Source organism: Betta splendens, chromosome 2 (genome assembly GCF_900634795.4).
Source record: "Betta splendens chromosome 2, fBetSpl5.4, whole genome shotgun sequence".
In the NCBI taxonomy this organism is placed as follows: Eukaryota; Metazoa; Chordata; class Actinopteri; order Anabantiformes; family Osphronemidae; genus Betta; species Betta splendens.
In genome coordinates, this window is record NC_040882.2 from 18,510,567 (window position 1) to 18,533,209 (window position 22,643).

At 43.7% G+C, this 22,643-nt stretch overlaps 1 protein-coding gene and 1 long non-coding RNA gene across 9 annotated transcripts in view; one reads left to right on the plus strand and one right to left on the minus strand.

Moving 5' to 3' along the window:
* The window catches only part of dysf (dysferlin, limb girdle muscular dystrophy 2B (autosomal recessive)), a 44,733-nt gene extending 23,198 nt beyond the window's left edge, over positions 1-21,535 (plus strand). For 5 of the 8 annotated variants that reach the window (XM_055504648.1, XM_029128396.3, XM_029128471.3 and 2 more), the window contains 16 exons: positions 1,276-1,335; positions 7,799-7,897; positions 10,725-10,853; positions 10,980-11,135; positions 11,247-11,338; positions 11,950-12,120; positions 12,192-12,334; positions 14,333-14,469; positions 14,545-14,633; positions 14,814-14,909; positions 14,997-15,138; positions 17,501-17,600; positions 18,844-19,016; positions 19,109-19,218; positions 19,329-19,476; positions 19,644-21,535. In XM_055504648.1, coding sequence (XP_055360623.1) covers positions 1,276-1,335; positions 7,799-7,897; positions 10,725-10,853; positions 10,980-11,135; positions 11,247-11,338; positions 11,950-12,120; positions 12,192-12,334; positions 14,333-14,469; positions 14,545-14,633; positions 14,814-14,909; positions 14,997-15,138; positions 17,501-17,600; positions 18,844-19,016; positions 19,109-19,218; positions 19,329-19,476; positions 19,644-19,703 — 1,905 coding nt within the window. In that variant the 3' untranslated portion in view covers positions 19,704-21,535. The remainder of the gene's footprint in view (positions 1-1,275; positions 1,336-7,798; positions 7,898-10,724; positions 10,854-10,979; positions 11,136-11,246; positions 11,339-11,949; positions 12,121-12,191; positions 12,335-14,332; positions 14,470-14,544; positions 14,634-14,813; positions 14,910-14,996; positions 15,139-17,500; positions 17,601-18,843; positions 19,017-19,108; positions 19,219-19,328; positions 19,477-19,643) is intronic. The other 3 variants (XM_029128434.3, XM_029128444.3, XM_029128454.3) reach the window with 1 other exon arrangement.
* LOC129603445 (uncharacterized) lies at positions 12,847-14,668 on the minus strand. The gene is made up of 3 exons (XR_008693301.1): positions 14,535-14,668; positions 14,414-14,448; positions 12,847-13,208 (listed from the first exon to the last, which is right to left on the minus strand). It is a non-coding gene; the product is annotated as an uncharacterized LOC129603445 (long non-coding RNA).
* Positions 21,536-22,643: the final 1,108 nt, after the last annotated feature.

A 22,643-nucleotide genomic window follows, 5' to 3' on the forward strand; every position in this document is an offset into this window, starting at 1 on the left:
TTCGGGCAGCTACAGAGAGGGGTCACATGTCAGGCCATGTCCCACACATATACTGCATGTACACGCTATTTAACATGTGGGGAGTCACAATGGAACTGTCTTTAATATCCCGCTGTTACCTCATACTTACGACACCGACCAAAAGAAACACACGTGTTTTTCCATCCTCTTGCACCCATGCAACAACTCAGTTGTCCCATTGTGTTTCAAGGGGGCAGTGTAAAAAATTTAGTGACATGGGAGGTCCAAAAATGTGCCGTATGAGCTAATGCTGAGTACTACAGTGTGTTCCTGCGTGTGATGAAGGGTGGTGAAATAAGTGCACACGCCCTGGCGTTACCACCCCATCCAATTAAAAGGCTCTCACATCAAAACATCTCTTGTGTGGATACAATAAGTGCTGTGCAACAATCGGATGAATTTGCGGTTACAAGTGAAACTTTCACACGCTTGCTGAGTCCATCCATCATTTGAGGCGCTAAGGCTCGCGGGTGCTGGAGTTTATCCCGGCGGTCACTTGGTTCACCCTGTACAGGTCGGCCGTCCATCGCCCTTTAATTTATTTATATCTGTTTAATCTTTAATTTTAATTATTGAATGTTGTGAACCACCTCAGCACTGTTGAATGAAGTGATCAGTTTCTATGATCTGTATTGTTAAAATTAATATTTTGTTTCCAAAATATTAGCTGTTAACAGTTAGCATGTGGCACAGTTCTCTAGTTTCACTGTGATATGAATGGGTTTCTATACACTCGCATCAAGGCCTACAGTCTAAAGAATTGGTCCAGCTGTTGACATGAACTTAGGTATTCATGCTAATACCCAACTTGGTTCCTTGGATAATTTTTGTCCAAACATGCTACGTTGTTTGTGTCCATGCACCACGGAGCATGTGAGTGCATCCTGGCCTTTCTTTGTTCTGTCCTTGGCCTCATGCAAACACTTGGCCGGGTCAGCTTTAATTGAGCACCTCAGACAGCGAGACCTCCCAGAAAAGCGAAACCATTTGATTTTGGGTGAAGCACAGTTTGTTCTTCACGTGAGAATTTAAATGAATTGTGGACAAAATTGTTTTCATGTGCTTTAGTGACTAATGTGTCGTAATGTCTGAAAACAGAATCCGGTATGTTTTGAATGTGTTTCTTACATGTCACATCTAATTTTGACTAAACTTTTTTGCGCTTGTTTTCAAACTACACTTCATCACCCGCTGACACTAACAAGCTAACCTGTACTGTATGTTTCTATTGTGTTTATGTGCTGTGTCCTGTAGCTTGCTGACGGAGCCAGTTCAGCTATCATTAACCTCTCTGCCTCTACTTCCAGCCTCCACGTAGGTACCAACTCGGCTTTAAACTCATTGTAAACATCTGACGTTAATGCGCTAATGTTCACTGTCTATTTCAGCCCTTTATTCGTTGTCATGCATCTTGCCTCTCATGTCACGAGTCATCTCACTGTCAACGACTAATGATGTTCAGGGTATTATGCGACATAGAGTTGTTCACCTTGGCAACGAGTACTGCAGACATTTTAATCCTTATGTGTATGTGAAATCTTATTACACACAAAATAGTCAACAGCTCACTTGACCTAAACTACAGGGTAGAACTTAATATGTTAAAATGCTTTCTTTCTGTGAGTTCAGATCTGTCAACCTCAGCCCCAAGTACTGGTGCTTTTCTGTTTGCTTGTTGTTTATTAAGACCCATAAACAGCTGATGATCCAGATACAGTTGTTTTTTGTCATTGCATTTTCACTGTAGAGTCAAGTACAAGAATGGTGAACATTCACTAGGCTGAATTAGGTTGAGACTCCACTGATGTACAGTACAGTGTGCAGTGCTACGCTTGATTAACAGTTCAGCTTTAGGCTAATTGGCCTGTGTTGATGATAATTATTTCAGGTAAAAGTGACGAACACTGAAAGATTTGAGGATTCCACACATTGAAACACATCAAACCCAGACTCTCAGTACAGTACAGAGGACACATGCTAGCAGTTTTGAAGCAAAGGCCACTCTTTGCTACATACCCTAGTATTTTATTTACCTAACCAAGGTCATTTTAAAGACTTTTCTTGACCTGCTCCAGACTGAGCACACAAATACACACACCAAGTAGTGATTTATCTTTCCTCTCTCAACAGTAATTGGAGGTGATTTCTTTCTCTCCAAACACAGATATTTATTTTATTAAGAGTCAGATATTGAAACAAGTCAAATTAAAAGCTCAGTTTACTGTCTGGCCGGGGCCAAAGTCAACAGTGCTGCTATAGATCCCCTATATAGTACCACAACTCTGTGTAAGCAGACAGTTACTAAAGACTGAAGGAGGGTTAAGATGCAGAGGGAAGGAAACGAGTAAAAATAAATGTGACTACTGTGAGGAAAAAGAGGGGGGACTAATATCTCATGGCACCAGAATAAGAAAGCTTGGTCTCTCATGTGCTGTAAATTCTGGCTTCTTAATCTTTGGATTGCAACCAAGAAATGGGTCATGGGCGTTTGTCTGATGATTACCAGATTACTACTGCAGAGTGCGTGCCCTGGCTTCCAAGGCCAATCAGTCAGATTTAGTTTCAAAGTTGGAAGAGTTTAAGAAAACGGCTGTCAGTAGCATCGTGGCTCCTCAGACCTCAGAGGCACCGACCCCCCTTCAAGATATGAGATCTGGAGGCGCTCAAATGGAAAATGAACATCGTGTGTCGCATTTTGTTTGCTTCGTTCAGGCTTGACGGCAGTATTTATTAGGGATCAAAGTGACTGTTCTGTTTGCTTGGGTTTTCACTTTGTGTATTAGGTAGTTGCAAAAGGTCTTAAGTCACTCCCCTGTAACAAGGTTTTTGTGTCTATGTTTCGTATCTGTGACAACAATTGTGGTCTTAAAAGTCTTATCATACAACTATTCCAGTTTATTTCCGAAAAACGGTCATCTTTAGTTATAGTCCCATTTCGAAAAGGTTGTATGGTGCCTCCAGTTCCATAAATTCTTATACCAATGAAACCATCACAGGCGACTTCATGCCAGGTGACTTTTATAAAAACACACATTGACAGTCCTATGACGACAAGTTGTGACCAGAAACAAGATAATAATTAATTCACTGATCTTAGTGATTTAAGCTTTTGTTCCACCGAGTGTCCAAATGTAACACATTTGGGTTCCACTCCAAGATGCCCATGTACCCAAATATGAGCTAAATCTGATGGAAAGGCATCGAAAACATGCAACATGATTAAAACACTGTATAGTATCAACTGTGTTAGCTTTATTTACTTCCTCTTCCTTAGGTGACCTCAACAGGAGATAAAATTTGCTTCAATGCACCACAACCATTAAGCTGCATAACGCTGCCATAACCATAACATGATTTTATTTATGGTCCTTTCCACGACTGTGAGGTTCAGAACACAGTAAGCTCTTTTTTTTACCTGTTATTAATCGCTTTGGTCAAACCTGTGATGTCCTGTATTTAAAGGAATCTTACCAGGATGGACAGTCTAGGGTGGTGCTAATAGAAACACTTTTAGGGAGTGGATGCGATTAGGTCACTTCTGCATGGTGTCAGCAAGTGTTAGCAAAGACACGTTTATGTGAAAATGCCACAGGTCTGCCTTGAAACCACGGTAGAGGGAGTAACAGACAGAGCCTTGCTGAAAAGTTGACCCAAGTCTTTCCACAATTATTTCATGGACCACTTTCTCTTGACATGAACAGGAGAGGTAAAGAATGTGAGTGCTCAGAATCACCTAGTGGCAGGGGATTCCAGAATCTGCATTTATGAGACTAAGTCATGTCTGAGACCTAATTGGACGCTGATTTAAGAACCCCCGTGACCCACGGTCCAGTACTGGGAGGCCACCAGTCTGTGGGCTGATATGTCAGAAGCCTGTGGTGGTCTGTGGTCTCCAACCACTACATTTATTGTAAACATATATGTATTTAGCAGTAGACTTGTGTGTAACATCACAATTGTATTTACATTGTTTGACTTTTAGTCAACAGCTACTTAACAGTATATGAGCTGTGACTGTGGAAGCCTTGTCCAACTTCCAGTGAGGCTGATTTCACCTCTGACCCTGCTCTGACTGAGATTTTTACCCATTAAACGAGCTTCTATGAAGCAGCTCAGCGCGCATATGTAAACGCAGCCTCTCTGCTCAGAGGTCTTGGCAATGCCAGCTTGGTTTGGTTAGCCTGGCTTTTCCCTGCAAGGCCTAATGATAGACTGGAAACCACACTGACACCCTGAACAGACCACTGCAGGCTGCGTGTGCTTGAGGTCGTGTCTCTGTGTTAAGTCTCTTCTACTTAATACTTGTCACAGTGTGCTCCACTGATGGCCTTAATCTGCCTGAATTAGGAGCCGTGGACTTGACTGAACACGCCCTGACACACTCACATAGGTCCCGGCGCCCCTGTCGTCAGTGTTTGGCCCAGACAGCACCATATATATGTCACGTCCTGGGTAAAAGCCAGGTGTTGCCCTTTTCCATGCCGTGTGTGTGTGTGTGTGTGTGTGTGTGTGTGTGTGTGTGTGTGTGTGTGTGTGTGTGTGTGTGTGTGTGTGTGTGTGTGTGTGTGTGTGTACGTGTGTGTGTGTGTGTGTGTGTGTGTGTGTACATGAGTCAGCTAGTGCAGCTTGCTCTGAGTGTGTGTGTGTGTGTGTGTGTGTGTGTGTGTGTGTGTGTGTGTGTGTGTGTGTGTGTGTCCGTGGGAAGCAGGAGAAAGGGGATTCCTAACCAAGCCAGAACCATAACAACAGCTCTACATTTGTGTCCTCACACACACACATAGAAAAAGTGGTGCATGTGTTGTGTGTGTTTTAATCCCAAGTGTTCCTCTGAGGGTTGATGGTTGTAGGGTGGGGATGGTTCAGAACAGCTTGCTGTGTGTGCATGTGTATAAGGGAACGCTGGTGGTTTCATTGGTCCGCTTAGTATCCCCCATCTTTGTAGGTTTCATAGTAGCAAGTGAACAGTGAACATACACACAGCAGCACGGGTGGTTTCAACCGCTGATGTTACCAATTTGAACAGACATTTAGCACATTTGATTGACAGCCCTGCTTAATTTGAGAAAAATCCATAGCGGGTTTTCATTTAAACATGTTTTATGTATTTCCAAAAATAAAAAAAATGATTGTTTGATCAAATCAAAATTGACTTGTGATGAAAAGCCATCAGTCAGCATTTCAAAAACACTCTACACAACATAATAGTAAGACCTTAATACCCTTTAATTTCATGCCAACAGTCAATTTGCAACAGAAGATTTATGTTATTTTTAAATGACGTGTTTTATTTTGGACTGAGACCCATTGTGTGTTATGAGATTTAAAGGGGTACTACACGGCTGAAAAGCGCTCTGATAAATCTCCTGAGCGGCAGTGATTGGACTGCGTGCTTGTTACTTCCCCGGTTCACAGACAAACTTTGAGACATTGCTTTACGTTTTTAACAAAAGCTTATATTTTAACAGTGTGTTTGAGCTAAGCTGAGTTGCTTCCAGCCGCTCAAAGTTAATGCACAAGCTAACATTAGCAACATAAGCTAGTTTTACTCCCGTTAACAATGCAGTCTAATGCTAGAGTTGATGCCCAACAGGCATTAACCCATACCTTTGCTCAAACTTCACAGCACAAGCTAAAACAATAAAAGGTTGAGTATATCACTTACTCAGCGCTCATTCAACTGTTCTGTCCCGGCTGTTGTTTCCCGCTTCTTCTTCTTCTATGCTGAAGTAGGCTTCCAGCTCTCTCCTGTTCACATGTAGCCCAAAACGGATGATCCGTAACACACACATGTTCCCTGTCAGCCACCAGCTGTCTTCCAAATGATCTATAGCAGGACCTTCAGCCATTGAATATTAGTGTTGTACATATATGCAAGGACAAATAATGGAAGAAACACCAGTCGAGCTTCAGCAGGCTGGCTCCGCCCCATCTCAGCCTGGCTCCGCCCCTCTGACCGTTGCTGGGGCAGGTAAACTAGGAAGCACTAGGTTCAATCTGTGGGCCCACAGTAAACTCCCAGGGCAGCTGCGGGAGACGTGTTTTACGTACTGTAATCTTCCGCAGCCTCAATTGATGCAGAGGAATACAGTAAATAAGAATTTCTCTGTATGGAGAAATCAGTTGGCTCCTTCATTCTTAAATACTTTGCAACAAGTTTTTGGTCAATCCTCATTGGTGAAGTGTCCCTCTAAGGCAGTGGTTCACCGACTGTGGGTCACTTGGTACCGGTCGCAAAATAATACGTAAATTACATTATTTTCATTTTTTTGTTGTGATTCTGAACAATGTTTTCTTTTGGATAATTACTGGAATCTCTGAGCTAAATCTGTCCACAACTTTCTCTTGACACACACCTTGGTCAAATATCTTACCTACAGTATATCCTATTGCCTTTAAACAGTATTAAACGAGCTGCTCCGGCCGGTACCACGTAATACCTAGCAGCTTAATAGAACCCCTCAAGCTAGCAAACAAACTTTTTTGCAAAGTGTCTTTGCACAGTGTAAAAGAGCCAGAGGAGACAGAAGAGCCTCTGACTACAAAGAAAAGAAAGCTAGAAATTAATAAACAACACCAAGATTCCTACTCGAGACATGGACTTATTACGACCCTCTCTGCCTGATATGCATCTCTCTAACTCTCTTCTACTGTATATTTAAAACATGCCAGTTTTTACGCAGATTGTATGACTTTAAGGTCTGGTGGAAATACACAAAAAAAAGACTGAAATGTAAAAACATTGCATGACATTAAACTGCTGCAAAAAAAGGTTAGAGACTGTTGCCTTTAAGAAAACAGATTAATTCTGTTTTCTTGACTGTGCATACACTTTGACAGCAGTTGTGTATCTGCATTTGTTTAGTGAACAGTATTTTATGGAATTTATATCCTGCTTCTCTTTCTGTCAATGCGGCACTAGATGACACAGTGGGTAAGTTCAGTGGTCAGACATGTTTGATCATAACCAACCACGTTCAGTTCACTGTGAAGTCACATAATGCAGTGATGGGTGTCAGTCTACAGTTACTACATCATGTACCGTTTCTAGTGCTAATAATTTTACTTGGGCCCATGATTATAAAGCACGTACTAGAGTTCTCATGCCTGACTCTTTGCACACGGCTCCTCGTCTCAGTCCAGTCCTTTCTTACTGCCATTCCAGTAGAGAAGTTCTGCTTTCAGTCAGTGATGATGACCACAAACACGGTGCCAGAGACAACAGACGTGCAACAATCTGACAACATGCACAGGCAACAAAAGTAACATTTGAATGCTAATTCAGTTCAGGTTTAACCATCCATTACAAATATTTCTGTGTGTAACAGAGAAGTCGCGGAAAAAAGCTCTCAGCAAACCAGTAAATGGATCATTTTCATTCATAAATAAACATACATTTTCAGAATTTTGGTTGATTTCTTTACTGTAATATGTTTCTTCTGTAGCCTACGTTGGTTTGGTCCACTCTATTCCACTCTGTCTCTTTCCATTGCCTCAGAACGCCCATATACCGTGACCTTAATGCCACAGAGCCACCAGAGGCATTTTTTTCACATGTTGACGTGAGTTGGCTAGGTCCAAGTTGCAATGCGATCATTGGAAAACTCATGGAAAGCGTGGAAATGTCTGAGCCTGGCACCGTGCGGGTCCGCAAAGGCAGAGACCACTCGCTGCGGGAATAATGTGTGTCCAGGGTCAGGGGTCGTTAATGAAGTTCGCATGATAATGACTGAGTTTTGGTTTGAAAGGAAGTTAACATGTATCTATGTTTCTCTGATAGAGAGAAGAGTTCATGGACTGGTGGAGTAAGTTCTACGCCTCCACCGGAGAGAAAAACAAGTGTGGGACGTACCTGGAAAGAGGCCTTGACTCTCTGATGGTAAGTGTGTGGATAAGACACCAGCTTCTTAACATGTTCTAGATATAAAGACACGCTTACTTTCTCAACCCAGTCTGTTTCATGTCACCTTTCTGCCACCTCTGTTCGCCTCTGTGTTTCCATGCCTCTTTCCCTTCGTCGTCTCAGCCCAGCACCGTGACATTTTGTCCGTTTTCCGAACTTCGGCGATGACTCATCCGAGTTTAATTAGCTTTAGGAATGCCACCCTGGGACAAATGTAAAGAAAGCTCATGCTCCAGTTCTGGCAAGTCTGGGACAAGCCACCACGTCAGATGCTGCCGGTCCTCTGGTCACGTTCCTTCACAGTGTGTCACAGTACAGCCGGGCGTCCCAGGAGCTTCCTCCGCCATCGCCCACGCTCTGCTGCTCTGCTCAACCCTTATCCCCATTCTCTCGGTCCAAACATCAACCTTTTCTTCCATTGGGACTCAAAGTACACGTTGGTTTTCTTGTCCGACCCAAACAAGTGACTAATCATGTCAGAATTCAGCTTTTTTGTGGTTCCACTTCAGTTTGGTCTCTTAGCCCTCCCTTAAAAGCCGTTTCACATCAGGACAGCGGTGGGTTTTTTAACTTTATTACAGGTTTTTGACTTTTTCTGCATCTGCAACTCTAATTTTCTACAAATATCCTCAAAATTCAATAGTGAAACAAGCTTTCCCATTTTTAATTGATTTTTTTTTATGAAAATGTACATGACACATTCAACTTGTTGCCTGTGTTCCACCATATGCTCCCGTTGGTAGACCGCACAACTGCTATGCTATTTTGGCAGAACAGAAAACAATAACTAGTTGGCCAATAGTCAGTGACCCTTCAAAGACTCCTTCTATTTCTCTAGTGGGTGTATTTTTTCACTCAGGACGCTTATTAACTGGTTTCACGCTGGAAACTCATCTAAGTTGCCTTTGAGCTTTTGAGACATTTCAAAACTTTGCACAAAATGTCTTTGACAGTTAGATGGAAACAACTGAAATGACCAATGAGCCAGTGGTTCCATCGCTGCTTAGCCTCACTTTCACCCTCTATTTATTCCCCACCTAGCCATTATTTTATATCCTCTGCCCCGGTTCCTTTCTTTCTTTTGAGATTCTTTGTTCTTATCTGTTTTCAGCCCTTTCAACCATCTCACTTCCCTCTCACCCCACGTTATCGTCTTCTCTCTCGTCACCTTCTGCAAAGTTTCACACCTCAGCTTGACCTTTTAACACAGAAAATTTTAGAAAGGTTTTCACTAACAATGTCTGTGTCTCAGATCTGATCTTTGTGACTGTTCAACTGCTCTCAGACAAACATGGAAACACATCTTTTGGGATATCGTACTATGAGGTGTTTAGTTACAGTGGAGATGGATTATTCAGTGCTTTCAATGATAGCAATGATTTTTTCTTACAAGCTAATTCATTGTCAGTTTATAATCTCACATCAGAGCTGAATCAACTAGATTCCTTAGCGTCCAACATCTTCCTTCTGCCTAGTTTTATTCGACAGGCCTTCAAAGACACTACACTACTTATTTTGTAGTCCAGAGAAAAGCAACCCTAGGTTCTGGTTTGGTGTTACTGTCTTTTTTGCTTCCTCTCATGTTCCTCTGCCTGACTCGGTCCTGCTGTTCGACCTCCAACACCCCTCTCCACCCATATCTTTGACCATATACTCTTCACTTCTGTCGTCTTCCTCCTCCCCCTGTCTTCACCCGTCTCCCGCGGCGCTCTTTCCTAACTGGCCTCTGGTTCTTAATTACGAAAAAATTACAGATGGTGGAACGTTATTATTGCTTTCATAACCTTTCTCCTCCCTCTATCATCTTATTTTAATGAACTTCTTCCAAGGTTGGTAATGCGGATCTACACATCCTTTACCGAAACCACAAAATCTCCATTAAGCAAGAACTGGTCACTTCATGTGTACTTCAACAACAACAACAACAACAACGTGTAATGTGTCACGTAGACTGAAGAGATTAATGCAGTTGCATGAACTTAAGGGGGAGATAAAAAAATTCTTTTATTATCATGAATATGTGGAGAATTGTTAACCGTTTTTGTTTGCACTATACTATACTCTATGCAACATTCACTGTGAGGCCCCATGAGATCTGTAGGGTACGCAACAGGAAGTCACAGCTGGTCTGAAGGGACGGAGGAAGCCTCTCTTCAATCGAGGAAGGTCTACTGTGTGAGGGTTCAGAAACTCTTGTTTGATTTTTTGCTCTTACCTTTCCTCCATTTGAAGTCGAGCTCAGGCCGAGCTACTGAAGGGCCAGACATGAGTTCTGATTGGTGGTTTTGACGCTTGAACACATGAGAATTTTTGCTCTCTCAGGATTTGCTGGTTTGTTCAGTTCAGTAACTTCTCTCGTTATCAACAAGCAGGTTCTCCTTGTAGGCTATGATATGACCATTTATGTGTTCAGCAACTAACTGCACCTATTTTGCAGTATTTATTCTCCACCTCATTGTTCACTTCTCAGCATCTAGGTCTACAGTATATTAACCCTTGGCAGCACAGTGGCTTTGCTACTTTTTTGATCCATTTTCAGCTCTCTCCTTGGGTGTTTGTCTGCTCAGAGTCATTAGAGACTGAAACTACAGTGCAGTAACTTTATCATTCTTATTCTTGTGATTACTGTATATTATTTTGGTAAATATTTTGTTAAGTTACTTTTTACCCCAGCTGCTTGTGTGCCGCTCCAGTTGTTGGTCTCTCTTTGGTATTTTATGTCTCTTCCTTCCACTCACTTTGTTTCAGTGTTAACACATGTATGTTCCTAAATAAATCAATATCTGCCTCCACTCTACCACAGGTATATAACCAGGAATTGGAGAAGGTTGAGGGATTTGAAGGTCTTGCAGATTTTTGTCAAACATTTAAGCTGTACAGAGGAAAAACTCAGGATGAAGGAGAGGATCCCTCTGTAGTGGGAGAGTTCAAGGTAAAGCTTCAGTGTGTCTTCCCTCTTTTATTATTTTGATGTTACATTATGGCTTGATTGAGGTTTGTATGTTTGACAAAAGGCATAAAATGTAAATAGCTGTGTTTTTAACCCTGCACGTTCTAGGGCATGTTCAAGATCTACTCGCTGCCAGACAACCCATCTGCCTCAACTCCCCCCAGACAGTTCAGAAAACTTCCTCCCAATGGAATCGAGGAATGTTTGGTCCGAGTCTACGTCATCCAGGCTCACGGGCTTCAGCCCAAAGATGCCAATGGGAAGGTATGAAAGGAGAGGGTTGTTAAAGGAGACATACACTGAAAAAGCCTCAGCTCATCTAAGAAAACCACGGCTCACAGCAGAACAATGAAATGAATGTGTTTGTGTTTTCAGTGTGACCCGTATGTGAAGATCACTTTGGGCAAAAAGTCTATCAGTGACCATGAGAACTACATCCCCTGTACACTGGATCCTGTGTTTGGAAAGTAAGTAATGTTCCTTTGAGCTCCTACTCTCTGTCTACAGCTCCAGAAGTCTGGAGTGTGTAAAACCTACAGACTGTCTGACTGTGGCAGGTTCCAGGAAGCATGATTATTCAAAATCCATACTAATATGGGTTTTATACAGGGTCACAGGGTCAAATACCACCTCTGTCTCTACAACTAGCGTTTCAGTCCCAGTGCTTTATTAGGCTTCATCGAATGACTGTGACCACATCGTGGATCAGCTTGCAGTGTTCTCTCCCGCTGGAGCTTTTTTTTTGTTGTAGTACCAGTAGGAGGCGCTGCTCTCACACTGATGGCAGCATCAGGACAGAGGACAGCGTCTTCTGCTCAGCAGAGCTCAGACAGTGACTGGCTGATCAGTCAGGGCACAGCAGCACAGCTTTAGTATTTGATTTAGAATAACGTTACCAGGGTGCAAAGGTCATGACCCTCCTCACTACACTTCCAGCAACAGATGCATATACAGTACCACAGTATATGCATAATGTATTTTATAGGCAAACAATTACACCACATCACAAATCATTTATAAATGGATATATATAATAGCATAGAGTATCGCTACATGTCCTGATTTTCTTTTCTCTCAGGATGTTCGAGCTCACCTGTTCCCTGCCTATAGAGAAGGACCTTCGGGTGATATTGTTCGACCACGACATGCTGACCAAAGACGAAAAGATCGGCGAGACAGTCATTGACCTGGAGAATCGCTTCCTGTCCAAATATGGAGCCATGTGTGGCCTGCCACAGTCCTACTGCATGTAAGTGGGGAGACTTTACTGTTCAAAGGAGTTGGATCGTTTCTAAATCTCGTCTGTCTCTCACCCATTAGATCTGGAGTGAACCAGTGGCGAGACCAGCTGACCCCCAGGCAGCTGCTGTTCCGGGTGTGTGAGCGACGCAACCTGCCAAAGCCCGTCTTTGAAAGCAACGCAGTGCACTTTAGAGGACGCCAGTACACCGCAGCAGACCTCGGTGAGTACGCGGTCCCGTTCTGACCTGGAGGTGGGTTTGTGTGTCTGACTAGAGAGAGGGGCTCAGAGGAAGTGGAAGGATGGGAAGTAGTTCGATCAGGGCATTCTCGGCGCCACTGAAGACAAACACACACACGCCCTGCAGCGCTGATTGACTCAGACTCCGTCAGATCATTAAAAAACAGTCAGTGTAATGAGAACACACACAGCACAGATTTATTTCGTCCTCAGTCGAAGGGCGCAGTTGTTCTTTCATGTTCGGTAAATTCACAGCAAATGAATCACTCTGCACTTCACTCCCGCTCCACCCAAATCTGTCCTCTCCTTTCCTTTGTGTATTTGGTTTTCACTCTCTCCTTCCTTTTCTCTTTATTCCATCCATGTTCCATCCTCCTCCATTGTCTCTTACACACGCACTCGCTTGTCCTGTGTTTTTCACCTTTTCTCTATCACACATACCTGTTGCATTACGCTAAATCCTCCATCCTCAGTGGCAGGGAGACACATTGATGGTCTGATCTGGAAGTGTCATTTATTAAATAAAATATTATGTTAAACTTTAATGCACAAAGAGAATGACTCAAAGCTTAGTGGACCTGTAAAACAGGGTTATACGCAGGAAGGACAGTCTGTTCTGCTTCAGGTGAAGTTTTAGATATTACATCTCCCTTTTCCTTCCTGAACTCCTCTGTCTGTTAGTCCTCCCACTCTTTCATTCTTTGCTTTGCCTGCTTTTCTACTCGACTTCACTGAGTTTCATGCATTTGTCTATTTTTACTTTTCCTCCACATCTTCCTCTGCTTCAGAACTGTGGAGGTAGGGAGGGCAAGGGGGAGGAAAGGATGATGGAGGGGGGAGTCAAACCACGGGACCACCTGAGGAGTGAAGCATAGAGATAAAAAGAAAAGATTCATTTTCTCACACAGGCACGCACGCACGTACACAAACACACACACCTACACACACACACACCTACACACAAACACACACACACACGCACAAACACACACACACACACACACACACACACACACACACACACACACACACACACACACACACACACACACACACACACACACACGCACAAACACACACACACCCTCACACATGTTCCATGATTGGTGCAATGCAAGGTCATGGTTGTCGTTTTGGTGATTTATGGTACAACTCTGGTGTGTGTACATGTGTGTGTGCATGGACAAGCCAATGACAACATCGCGGTTGTCTCTTGGTTAGCAAGTAGCGCCGCTGCGTTCTCTTTCCACAGTTGCCGCGGTTACCATGCGTCACCCTGCTGTCTGTCAAAGGCAGTCACTAATTACCCAAAAGACCTCGCTCTTGATCTTCTCGTCGCTCCAGATTGTTTTTTTATTTCGATTAGTTTTTCTTTATTTCATAGTTTTCTTCTTGTTTGCGTGTCTCTTCAATCCAACTTTTCTCACATTGATTCTATTTCTTCATTTTTCACAATCAATATTTCTCTCCTCTTCTGTTTCTTACACTCAGTTTCTTTTTCTGACTTCCTCTTCTGCACACTTCATTTCATTTTCTTTGTAAACGCGTCTCATGTTTCTCTTCTTGCTCCTCATCCCTCTTTCCTGTTCTTCTTTCCTCATCTCCTACTCTGGCCTCCTCTCCTTGTTCCCTGTCATATTTCCTTATTTCTCATTCTCTTTTCCTTACTTTGTTCTCTCCTCCTCAGTCTTTCCCTCCTTTCATTCACAGTTGAGGTGACTCTAAGTTTACAGTCATAAACTTTTGACGTGAGCTTGATCTCCTCATTTTGCTTGGAAGTAGAAGAGATTTTCCTCATTTGGTGGTGATGCAGAGACCAGTGACCAAGTTAGAGCATTTTAGTATCTAGGCGAGTGTGTTTTTGTGTATGAATGATGAATAAGTCCTTAGTGAACCACTCTCCTCCCAGTCTGCCCAGTACTTTGTGTTTCCATGTTCTCTTCCTACAGTCACTGAAGTGTAAGTTTTTGTGTGTTTACAGAGAACAACAAGTCCCAGCTTCACCTCGGCCCAATTAAAGAACAGCTGTCATTGCACATCTTGGGGAAGCTGGGCTTGGTACCTGAACACGTGGAGACCAGACCACTGTACAGCCCACTGCAACCAGACATAGAGCAGGTGACATTATAGAACTTATTGTGCTCATATTTTACTTCCACCTGTTTCTAAGATTTGACTCTTACCGTCTGTCAGGGACGTCTGATGATGTGGGTGGACCTGTTCCCCAAGTCCTTGGGGTCACCTGGACCTCCATTCAATGTCACGCCACGCAAAGCTAAGAAGTAGGAATCTAAATGCACACAGATTTCTAGTGTCCTGTGTCCAATGAGTCATTTCTTTACATGTAAATACATGGTTAGTCAGTGGTAATCAGTCACTCAGTTCACACTGTGAGTAGACAGCCAGCAATCAATAATGAATCAATCCATCATTAGTAGAGCTAGTCTCATCTGCTCTCTCAGATTTTTCCTGCGTTGCATCATCTGGAACACCAGTGATGTCATCCTGGATGATGTCACCATCAGCGGGGAGAAGATGAGCGACATCTACATTAAAGGGTAAAGTATCTGTTGTCATTCCTCATTTGTGCTTTGTTTTATTGATCCCTGTAGTCATTGTCCTGACTAGAATGCTCTGTTCATCAGCTGGCTTGAGGGTCATGAACACAACAAGCAGAAGACCGACGTCCACTACCGCTCTCTGGGCGGAGAGGGAAACTTCAACTACAGATTTTTGTTCCCCTTCCACTATTTACCAGCAGAACAAGTCTGTGTTGTCGACAGGAAGGTAACTTGGAAACACGGGTCTATTAAGCCTTTGGTGCTTTGTGTATAAGGATTTGGAGACCAGTTCTTCAGACTTTTTAGAAGGCCAGAGTTCACAAAAGCGACACGCTCACTTGATGAATACACTTGGTCAGATGTTGTTGGATCTCGGAGTCTCAACAGAAAGTTAAACAAGTTAGCGAAGAGCTAAAACAACATCTCAGTGGAAACTGGAACAACAACATGGCCGTCATTTGCTTCTCTTGGCCTGAGAATGAGCCTCTTTAGCCGCTCGCAGCCGACATGCTTTACAACGGCACACGCTCCCTCCCAGCGATGCTCTCAATCAGCGGGCAGCCGATAAGACAGGAGGGAGTCTTAAACTTTAAGAGGACTGCTGGGCGGAGAGCTTCCACTCCAAAGCCGACCCAGAGCCAGAAACCTCAGCAGTTGGGGAAATAATCGCTGAGTCACACGGACTAATCAACGCTATCAACACTGTGCAGATATATGATGGGCAGATGGTAAATATGTGGCAGCAAAAGTCTCACTTGTTGCATATTCCAGCTCTGTTATTTCAGCTCGGTCCTATTACATCAGACATATTTTTTCATTCATATTCATCACATACGTCTGGTGTAGTCACTGTGTGACCTGTAAATCTTATTAAATAAGCCATCCAGAGTTGTTTTACAATGAAAACAAGAAATTGAAATATCAGCGATGAAAAACGACTTTGCTTCTAAAGATTTTTTCAAATACGGCCAATCAGTGCAGTCATATAGTTTTACTAGCTGTCTGCCATCATGTTTAGATCTTTCCCTAGATGTTTGTTGGAGATCGGGCCTCTATTCTGCCAGAGGACCTGCACTTGAGAGCTTTTAAACACTGGGCATCATATTAGTGTCAATTATTCCAAAACAACTTATTTACAGTAGTTTCAAGTCTAAGAAGGTAAATGGAGCAAATAAAGAGGCCGAAGACTGAACAACAATCTGTACTTAGCACCCTGGCAACAAAAAGGAAATTGATTGATGCCGTTAGATATTACACAGAGCAGCTACGCACACAGATGCGGCAGCCCACCCCCGGACAGGCAGCTGTGGAGTGATAGCTTCATTTAGTGGGAGATGTTGTGAGCACCGAATCCTGCTTTATCATAAAAAAATCATATAAGACAACATATAAAGATGCTGATAGAAAAATAATGTTAATGTTAATAATGTTTGATCGTCATATGAGTGAACACTCGGCTGATTTGAGGAGTCGGACTTTCCAGCAGCAGCAGCAGCAGCAGCACAGTAGCGTTTTGTGTAAAGGTGACGCAAGAACAACAACATTAGGTTTCACTCTATTCATGTGACAGCTTCAATAAAATGCTACAAAGCTGCCTGAGCACAAATTACTTCATTACTGTCTAGACTTTGGCCTAATTATCAACCACCATAAAAACATCTCAAATTCAAATCTAAGAATGTTTTTCTAACAGCGCAAACCTCTGAGGCCCCGAGAACCAGAGGCCTGCACCGGCTATTTAGTGTCACTTTGCGTCACACGAACGGGCTCCACGTGTCGAAATGGGGGGTATCCACTCACAAGGATCAGGTTAGAAGCAATCAAGTACATGTTGGACTCAGTCTGTCGCCAGTGACGACCATCTGAACAGAGACTGTTATTCCCACTTATCGTGACCCTGTGGATGAGTCATTACAGGGCAGTTCACTAATCATATTGCTGAAGTTTTTCTAGACAGCAATAGAAGCAACTGTGAAAAGACTGAATAATGACTTTGTTATTTTGCCTAATGCTCTTCTAGTTCGTGGAAAAGCTGCTCCACTGGTTTTTTAGGAACATCACTGTAGCGACAACTGTTGCAAATCAAATGGGATGCGGTTTATTTCAGGAGAGAGAAGCTGTATTTTTATCAACATAACAACAGCCAAACACACGCGCGCACGTGCGCACACACACACACACACACACACGCATGGACAAAAGGAGCGACTGAGGGAATGGAAAGAGGAAGGAGGAGGAACTCAGTGAGCAGTAGCTGCAGCGTGAAGCCCATTAGCACGGAGGCGACACATGCTCTCACACTGTCTGGTAGTTTAGTGTGTATCTCTCAGAGGAGACAATAAGTGTAACACACACACGCACCTGGACACTGTGATGAGACAGGAAGCGTGGAAGTGGCTATTTAGCGAGAGATGTGCCGATGGAGCGAGAGGAGCCTCATTATGTGGCTCAGTTCCACAAAACCTAAGTAGCTGTAACTACTGCAGTTACTGCAACTGCAGTACTTGGGTGTTTTCATCCTGCAGGACTGTTGAAGCTCAAACTGTATTTCTTCATCTGGCCTTTGCGCTGTTTGTGTTTGTCTGCAGGAACATTTCTGGAGTGTAGATAAGACGGAGACTAAATTGGCTCCTAAGCTCCACATCCAGATCTGGGACAACGACAAGTTCTCCTTTGACGACTACCTGGGTAAACGCTGTGTGTGTGTGTGTGTGTGTGTGTGTGTGTGTGTGTGTGTGTGTGTGTGTGTGTGTGTGTGTCCGTTACTACTGTAATATTACATTAACACAATCCGCAGCTGTGGATCCTGCTGAGATTGTTTATATTCTGTGATTTTTACAAGCTGGATCACAGGACTGACTACGGCTCGCACGGACAAACGATTGTCCTGTATTTTTTTACATTTAACAACAACACCTCTCTGAAATGAATATTTTGTCCGTTTGTTTTATGAACGAGCTGATAAACTGCTTGTCCGTCCGTGGACACAAACGGCCGCGAGGTGGCAATTCAGCAGCGATTTCACTCGGTGGAGCGTCGTCAAAGTGTTTACGGTGAATGAATCGCGTTCCCCAGGTTCCCATCTATTCAGCTGCTTGGAGAGGTGCGCATCACTCACTCTGCCTCTGACACCCAGACAGTTTTCCACTGATCTCTGGCAAAGCTTTAGGTGTTAAATCCACCCAGGGAACCATATGTGCCGTACACTCACAGACAAGCTACTGTGATAACATTTATCTTTAGAATTAACGCTGTTCCATTTCCACTGTGTCGGCACATTTCACAGAGAGGAAGGGCTGCCCCCCCCCCCTCTTCGAGACTCAAGCTGTCAAAATTCTGCCTTTCCTTCACCCCTGACGCAGCCCCAGCCCCGTCGCTTGAAATAACTCACCATTGCGCCTCTCCCCTTTCACTCCCCCTGCTCCAGCTCCCCCGTCCTCTGCCAGAACGGGGAGGACGGCGGCCTGTGGACCGAGCGCCCATCTGCGGCGCGGGAGGAGGAAGATGAGAAATCCAGATTCCGTCTATCGCCGTCTCACTCGGCTGCGGCGCTCTCTCCCGCTCGCGTTCACCCGCCTGCGGGTGTGTGGCCACCTCAAAGCATTTTTTCCGTGCCTGCCTGTCTGCAGCTTGTCAGGACGGACCTCTGACTGTTCGCCGTCCTGCCCGGCGCGCGCATCAAACACCGGCTACAGTATTTTCCTACAGCCAAAGAGTCCAACTGCAGCTAACTCTGGAAACAGGCTCCCAGTGGACGTCTAGTCTGGCTTTAGCCGTTGCTCAACCCACAATCCAGTCATATCGAATGTCAAAACCGTACTAACTACCCCTCACTGGCCATCAGTCACCTGCAACACACTCAGATGTTAGTAAAGCAACACTGGCACTGTTTGTCCCAGATCATCATGTTTGTGCGTTTGTGTTTGTGCAGGTCACCTGGTGATGGACCTGAACCACATGCTGCGTCCGTCCAAATCTCCAGAGAAGTGTGACCTGCAGCTGCTGGACCAGTCCCCAGGCAAACTGGTGTCGCTGTTTGAGCAGAAGACTGTCAAAGGATGGTGGCCCTGCACCTGCGAGGAGGATGGAAAGAAGATCATCGCAGTGAGAACACCAACACCAACGCATAGACACTTCCTTTATCAGTCGAAGTTCATGAGCTACTTAATAAATTTATACTGTTTATATTGTTTCAGGGGAAGGTGGAGATGTCTCTGGAGATTGTGACGGAGCAGGAGAGCGAGGAGCGTCCGGCTGGGCTCGGTAGAGATGAGCCCAACATGAACCCTCATCTGGAGGAGCCTCAGTAAGACTAAGACACACACACACACACACACACACACACACACACACACACACACACACACACACACACACACACACACACACTAAAACCTCCCTCTACTCTCCTCCCAGACGTCCAGAGACCTCCTTCCTGTGGTTCTCCTCCCCCTATAAGACCCTCAAGTTCATCCTGTGGAGACGCTTCAAGTGGTTCATCATCCTCTTCATCATACTCTTCTTCATCCTCCTCTTCTTGGGCATCTTCCTCTACTCATTCCCGGCAAGTCTTTTTGTGTGTGAGAATTGTAGTTGCGGTTAAATAAGAAGCAAAACAATAAATAACTGATATTAGGTGAAGAGGCCTAAGAGCAACTAAATCAGAAAGGAAACCAGACTGTTCTTGAAAAAGAATCTGACCTTGTTCTTCATTTGTTTTCAATCCTGCAGAACTACGCTGCCATGAAGATGGTGGGACCCTTTGGACCAGCCAAGGCAGCACAGTCATGAGAAATGAAAAATGAGAAACAAACAAAGTTAAAGAACAGAAAAAGTTTTTGAGTGAAAGTGAAAGGAGTCAGATTTATCTATCTAGTCAATTAAATATTACGCAGCGCCAATGGTTTTATCAGTGATGATCATCACAGACTCTTTTGTACAAACAGGCCTGATTTGTGCCTTCACCGCTTTATCTCAGCTCACATCCTTGTTGCCTTTCATCTCTCCAAAATCAATCTTGCCAGCAAACAAGATAGTTACAAGATACAGTAGAAAATGTTACCATTAAGACTGTTACAGTATTTGTATGATATATTTTGTTGTATCCATATCTTTTGTGACTGTAAGTGTAGAACTTTCACATACTCATACATACCTTCGGGTGCTCAGGTGTTTTAACCGTCGTCTTCCCTTTCATTTCAGCCGAGTTCCTGACTGAGTGGAAAAATTGACTTAGACCTACTTAGATCGCTTAGCTTGAATTACGAGCCAAGCAGGTCCTGTAAATAAAAGTCACATGGATTCACAAGGAGCTCGTTTATTTGATAGGGCTTTGGCAGCCTGTTGTCCTGCCAGGGCGAAGTGAGATTAACGTTGCAGTGAGTGGGATTTAAGCCCCCAAACCCTGATAAATGCAGCTTCTCTGGAGTTTAAAAATCAACGCATTAAGAACTGAATGTGAGAACTGATGCAGGATTTGAGGCCAGAATTCAAGTTGTTTTTGCCAGACCATCACTACGCAGGGCACTTTTTTGCTTTCAGGTCTCAATCGTGGTCCCTGCGTACGCTTAAAGGTTTGCATTGTAAGCAGAAAAGCTGAATCCTCGAGCTGCTGCTTCCTTAAGTGTGTAAATGCTCTATGATTCATTTTGTAGCACTTGTTGTAGGTTTCTGATATGTATATCATCATAGTGCAAATTTATGTCAAGAATTTTTGTTGTTGTGGTTTTTAGGGAAGCAGTTTGGCCTCATTAGTTTGTTCTAGTACCAGAACTGTTATTGTTGTTGTTTTTTGGTGTTTTGACAGGTTATTTCTTTACAGAGAGAGAGAGGAGAATGCTCAGGACTCCTCCATCAGAACATCAAGTGTTAACTGACACGAGGAGCGACTGACTTGAAATTTTAATTTGAAAACGTGTCAATTACGAACAAGACTTAAATTCTCGTTGCTGAAATTGTGAAGTGATTTTTGCTTCGATTTATGTAATAACCCTTAAACCTTAAACACACACAAAGCTTTAAAGACGCCGATGACGTGACGTCAAACCTTCATTTAGACAATCTGCTGCCAGCGTGTCTGCTCTCAGTGCTGTTCTTCAGTGAATGCAACGTGCCTTTAGCTTTTAGCCTGCTGCTGTTACACACTGTATGTACCAGGAACACAGGTTTCAGTTGCCTTTTACTCAGGACTGAATAAAGCAGGAAGACTTTGGCATAAAGTGTTGTACAAACATTTTGTACACTGATCTGTACCACTCATACAGTACGTGTAGACTAAATGTGAAGCCAGTGACCGCTTTAAAGGATGATGTATAAAAAGCATGTTTGCTGATGTTTTCCCAGGTTGCCTGCTGCTGAATGACGCTCTGAATGCACTCTGCTTCACTTTCACACACAAGCATCTTCCTGCTGCTGTCTGTGCTACACAGTGCACTGAACACTAACATACAGTATCAGCACTTTGGTCACTGTTGTTCCTGTAAATGGTCACGACTGACCGTATGTTTTCCAGGAGATACACCGAATGAACCCGTAACATGACATGCATTTGGCTTAATATCCACATAAGGCTACGACATGTTCACTGCATTATGTCAATGCTATCAATAAAACAACATTTCCGATATGTGTGTGCTGTGTTTCACTGAATTGGGTATTACTGTAGTAAAACAGGCTTTTGTTTGTTTATAAGTCTTGTTACTTATAATCCTAAAGCATTATGGGAACTGTAGGTCTTAAAACTGACTCAGCCCTGCAGCTTGAAGTGACAGACAAAGCTAAACGACAGTAGCTTGTGCATCAGTAACCCGAGTATACGAAGGTGGCATCAACATGGAGACATTTAAATGATACCAGAGGGCCGAGCATGCGCGTACTAGAGGATGCATTCACTGACCTTGGTGCAAATCCACAGAGTTGGCAGAAGTTCGAAAAAAAAAAAAAACTTGCTTTGACCATTTTCCCTCTTAAGCTTCTACAACCCTAAATTATTGCTACTTTGTCTTCTCCGCCTCGTTTCCTCCATCCTTTCCTTCCACTCATTTATCTTTTCTTCTACCACATCACTCACTGTATCAGGGCTGTTGTTTTGCTCCATGTGAGCTGCAGGGGAACGTCTAACCGCTGTGTGGGCAGGCGGTGGCGGTGGTCTGTCGTCGGCCTCCCAATTTTCCTTTTCTCTGACCTTCGCTGTCTTACTCCCTCTCTTCAGATACACCTCCTTCCCTCTTTTTTTATCTAACTTCTCTGACCTCCCTACTTGTCCTTGTAATTTATGTATGTATAAATATAATTAGGAGTTCTCATCCAACGGTTAGAATTCAGTGGCATGACAGCTGTTCTGTCCTCCCGTCTTCCTCCTTTCTTCCTCGCATCCTGTTGTGTCATCTCGCTGCTATGTTATTCAGATTCACCAATGAAATAAACATGGTTTCAATATTCTGTTTATAGCCAACATGCATAAGTGCATTCCATAATTGTGTGTGTATTTGAGGGCAGCTTTGAACTTGGAGGGGTCAAAGTGCAGCGCGTTGCCCAGATGTGATGGAAAATCCCCAGAGGGGATGCTGGCAAACGGGATTCTACTCGTTTCATTATCACCTCCAACACACATGTAGCGACGAGGAGGCCCTTAAAATCAAAGTAAAGCACCTAGTAAAACTGCAGTAGCCTCATCTGTACCTGTGAGTATACTCTTCGTGCTGCCAAAGTTCAGCCGGGTGATATCAGCTC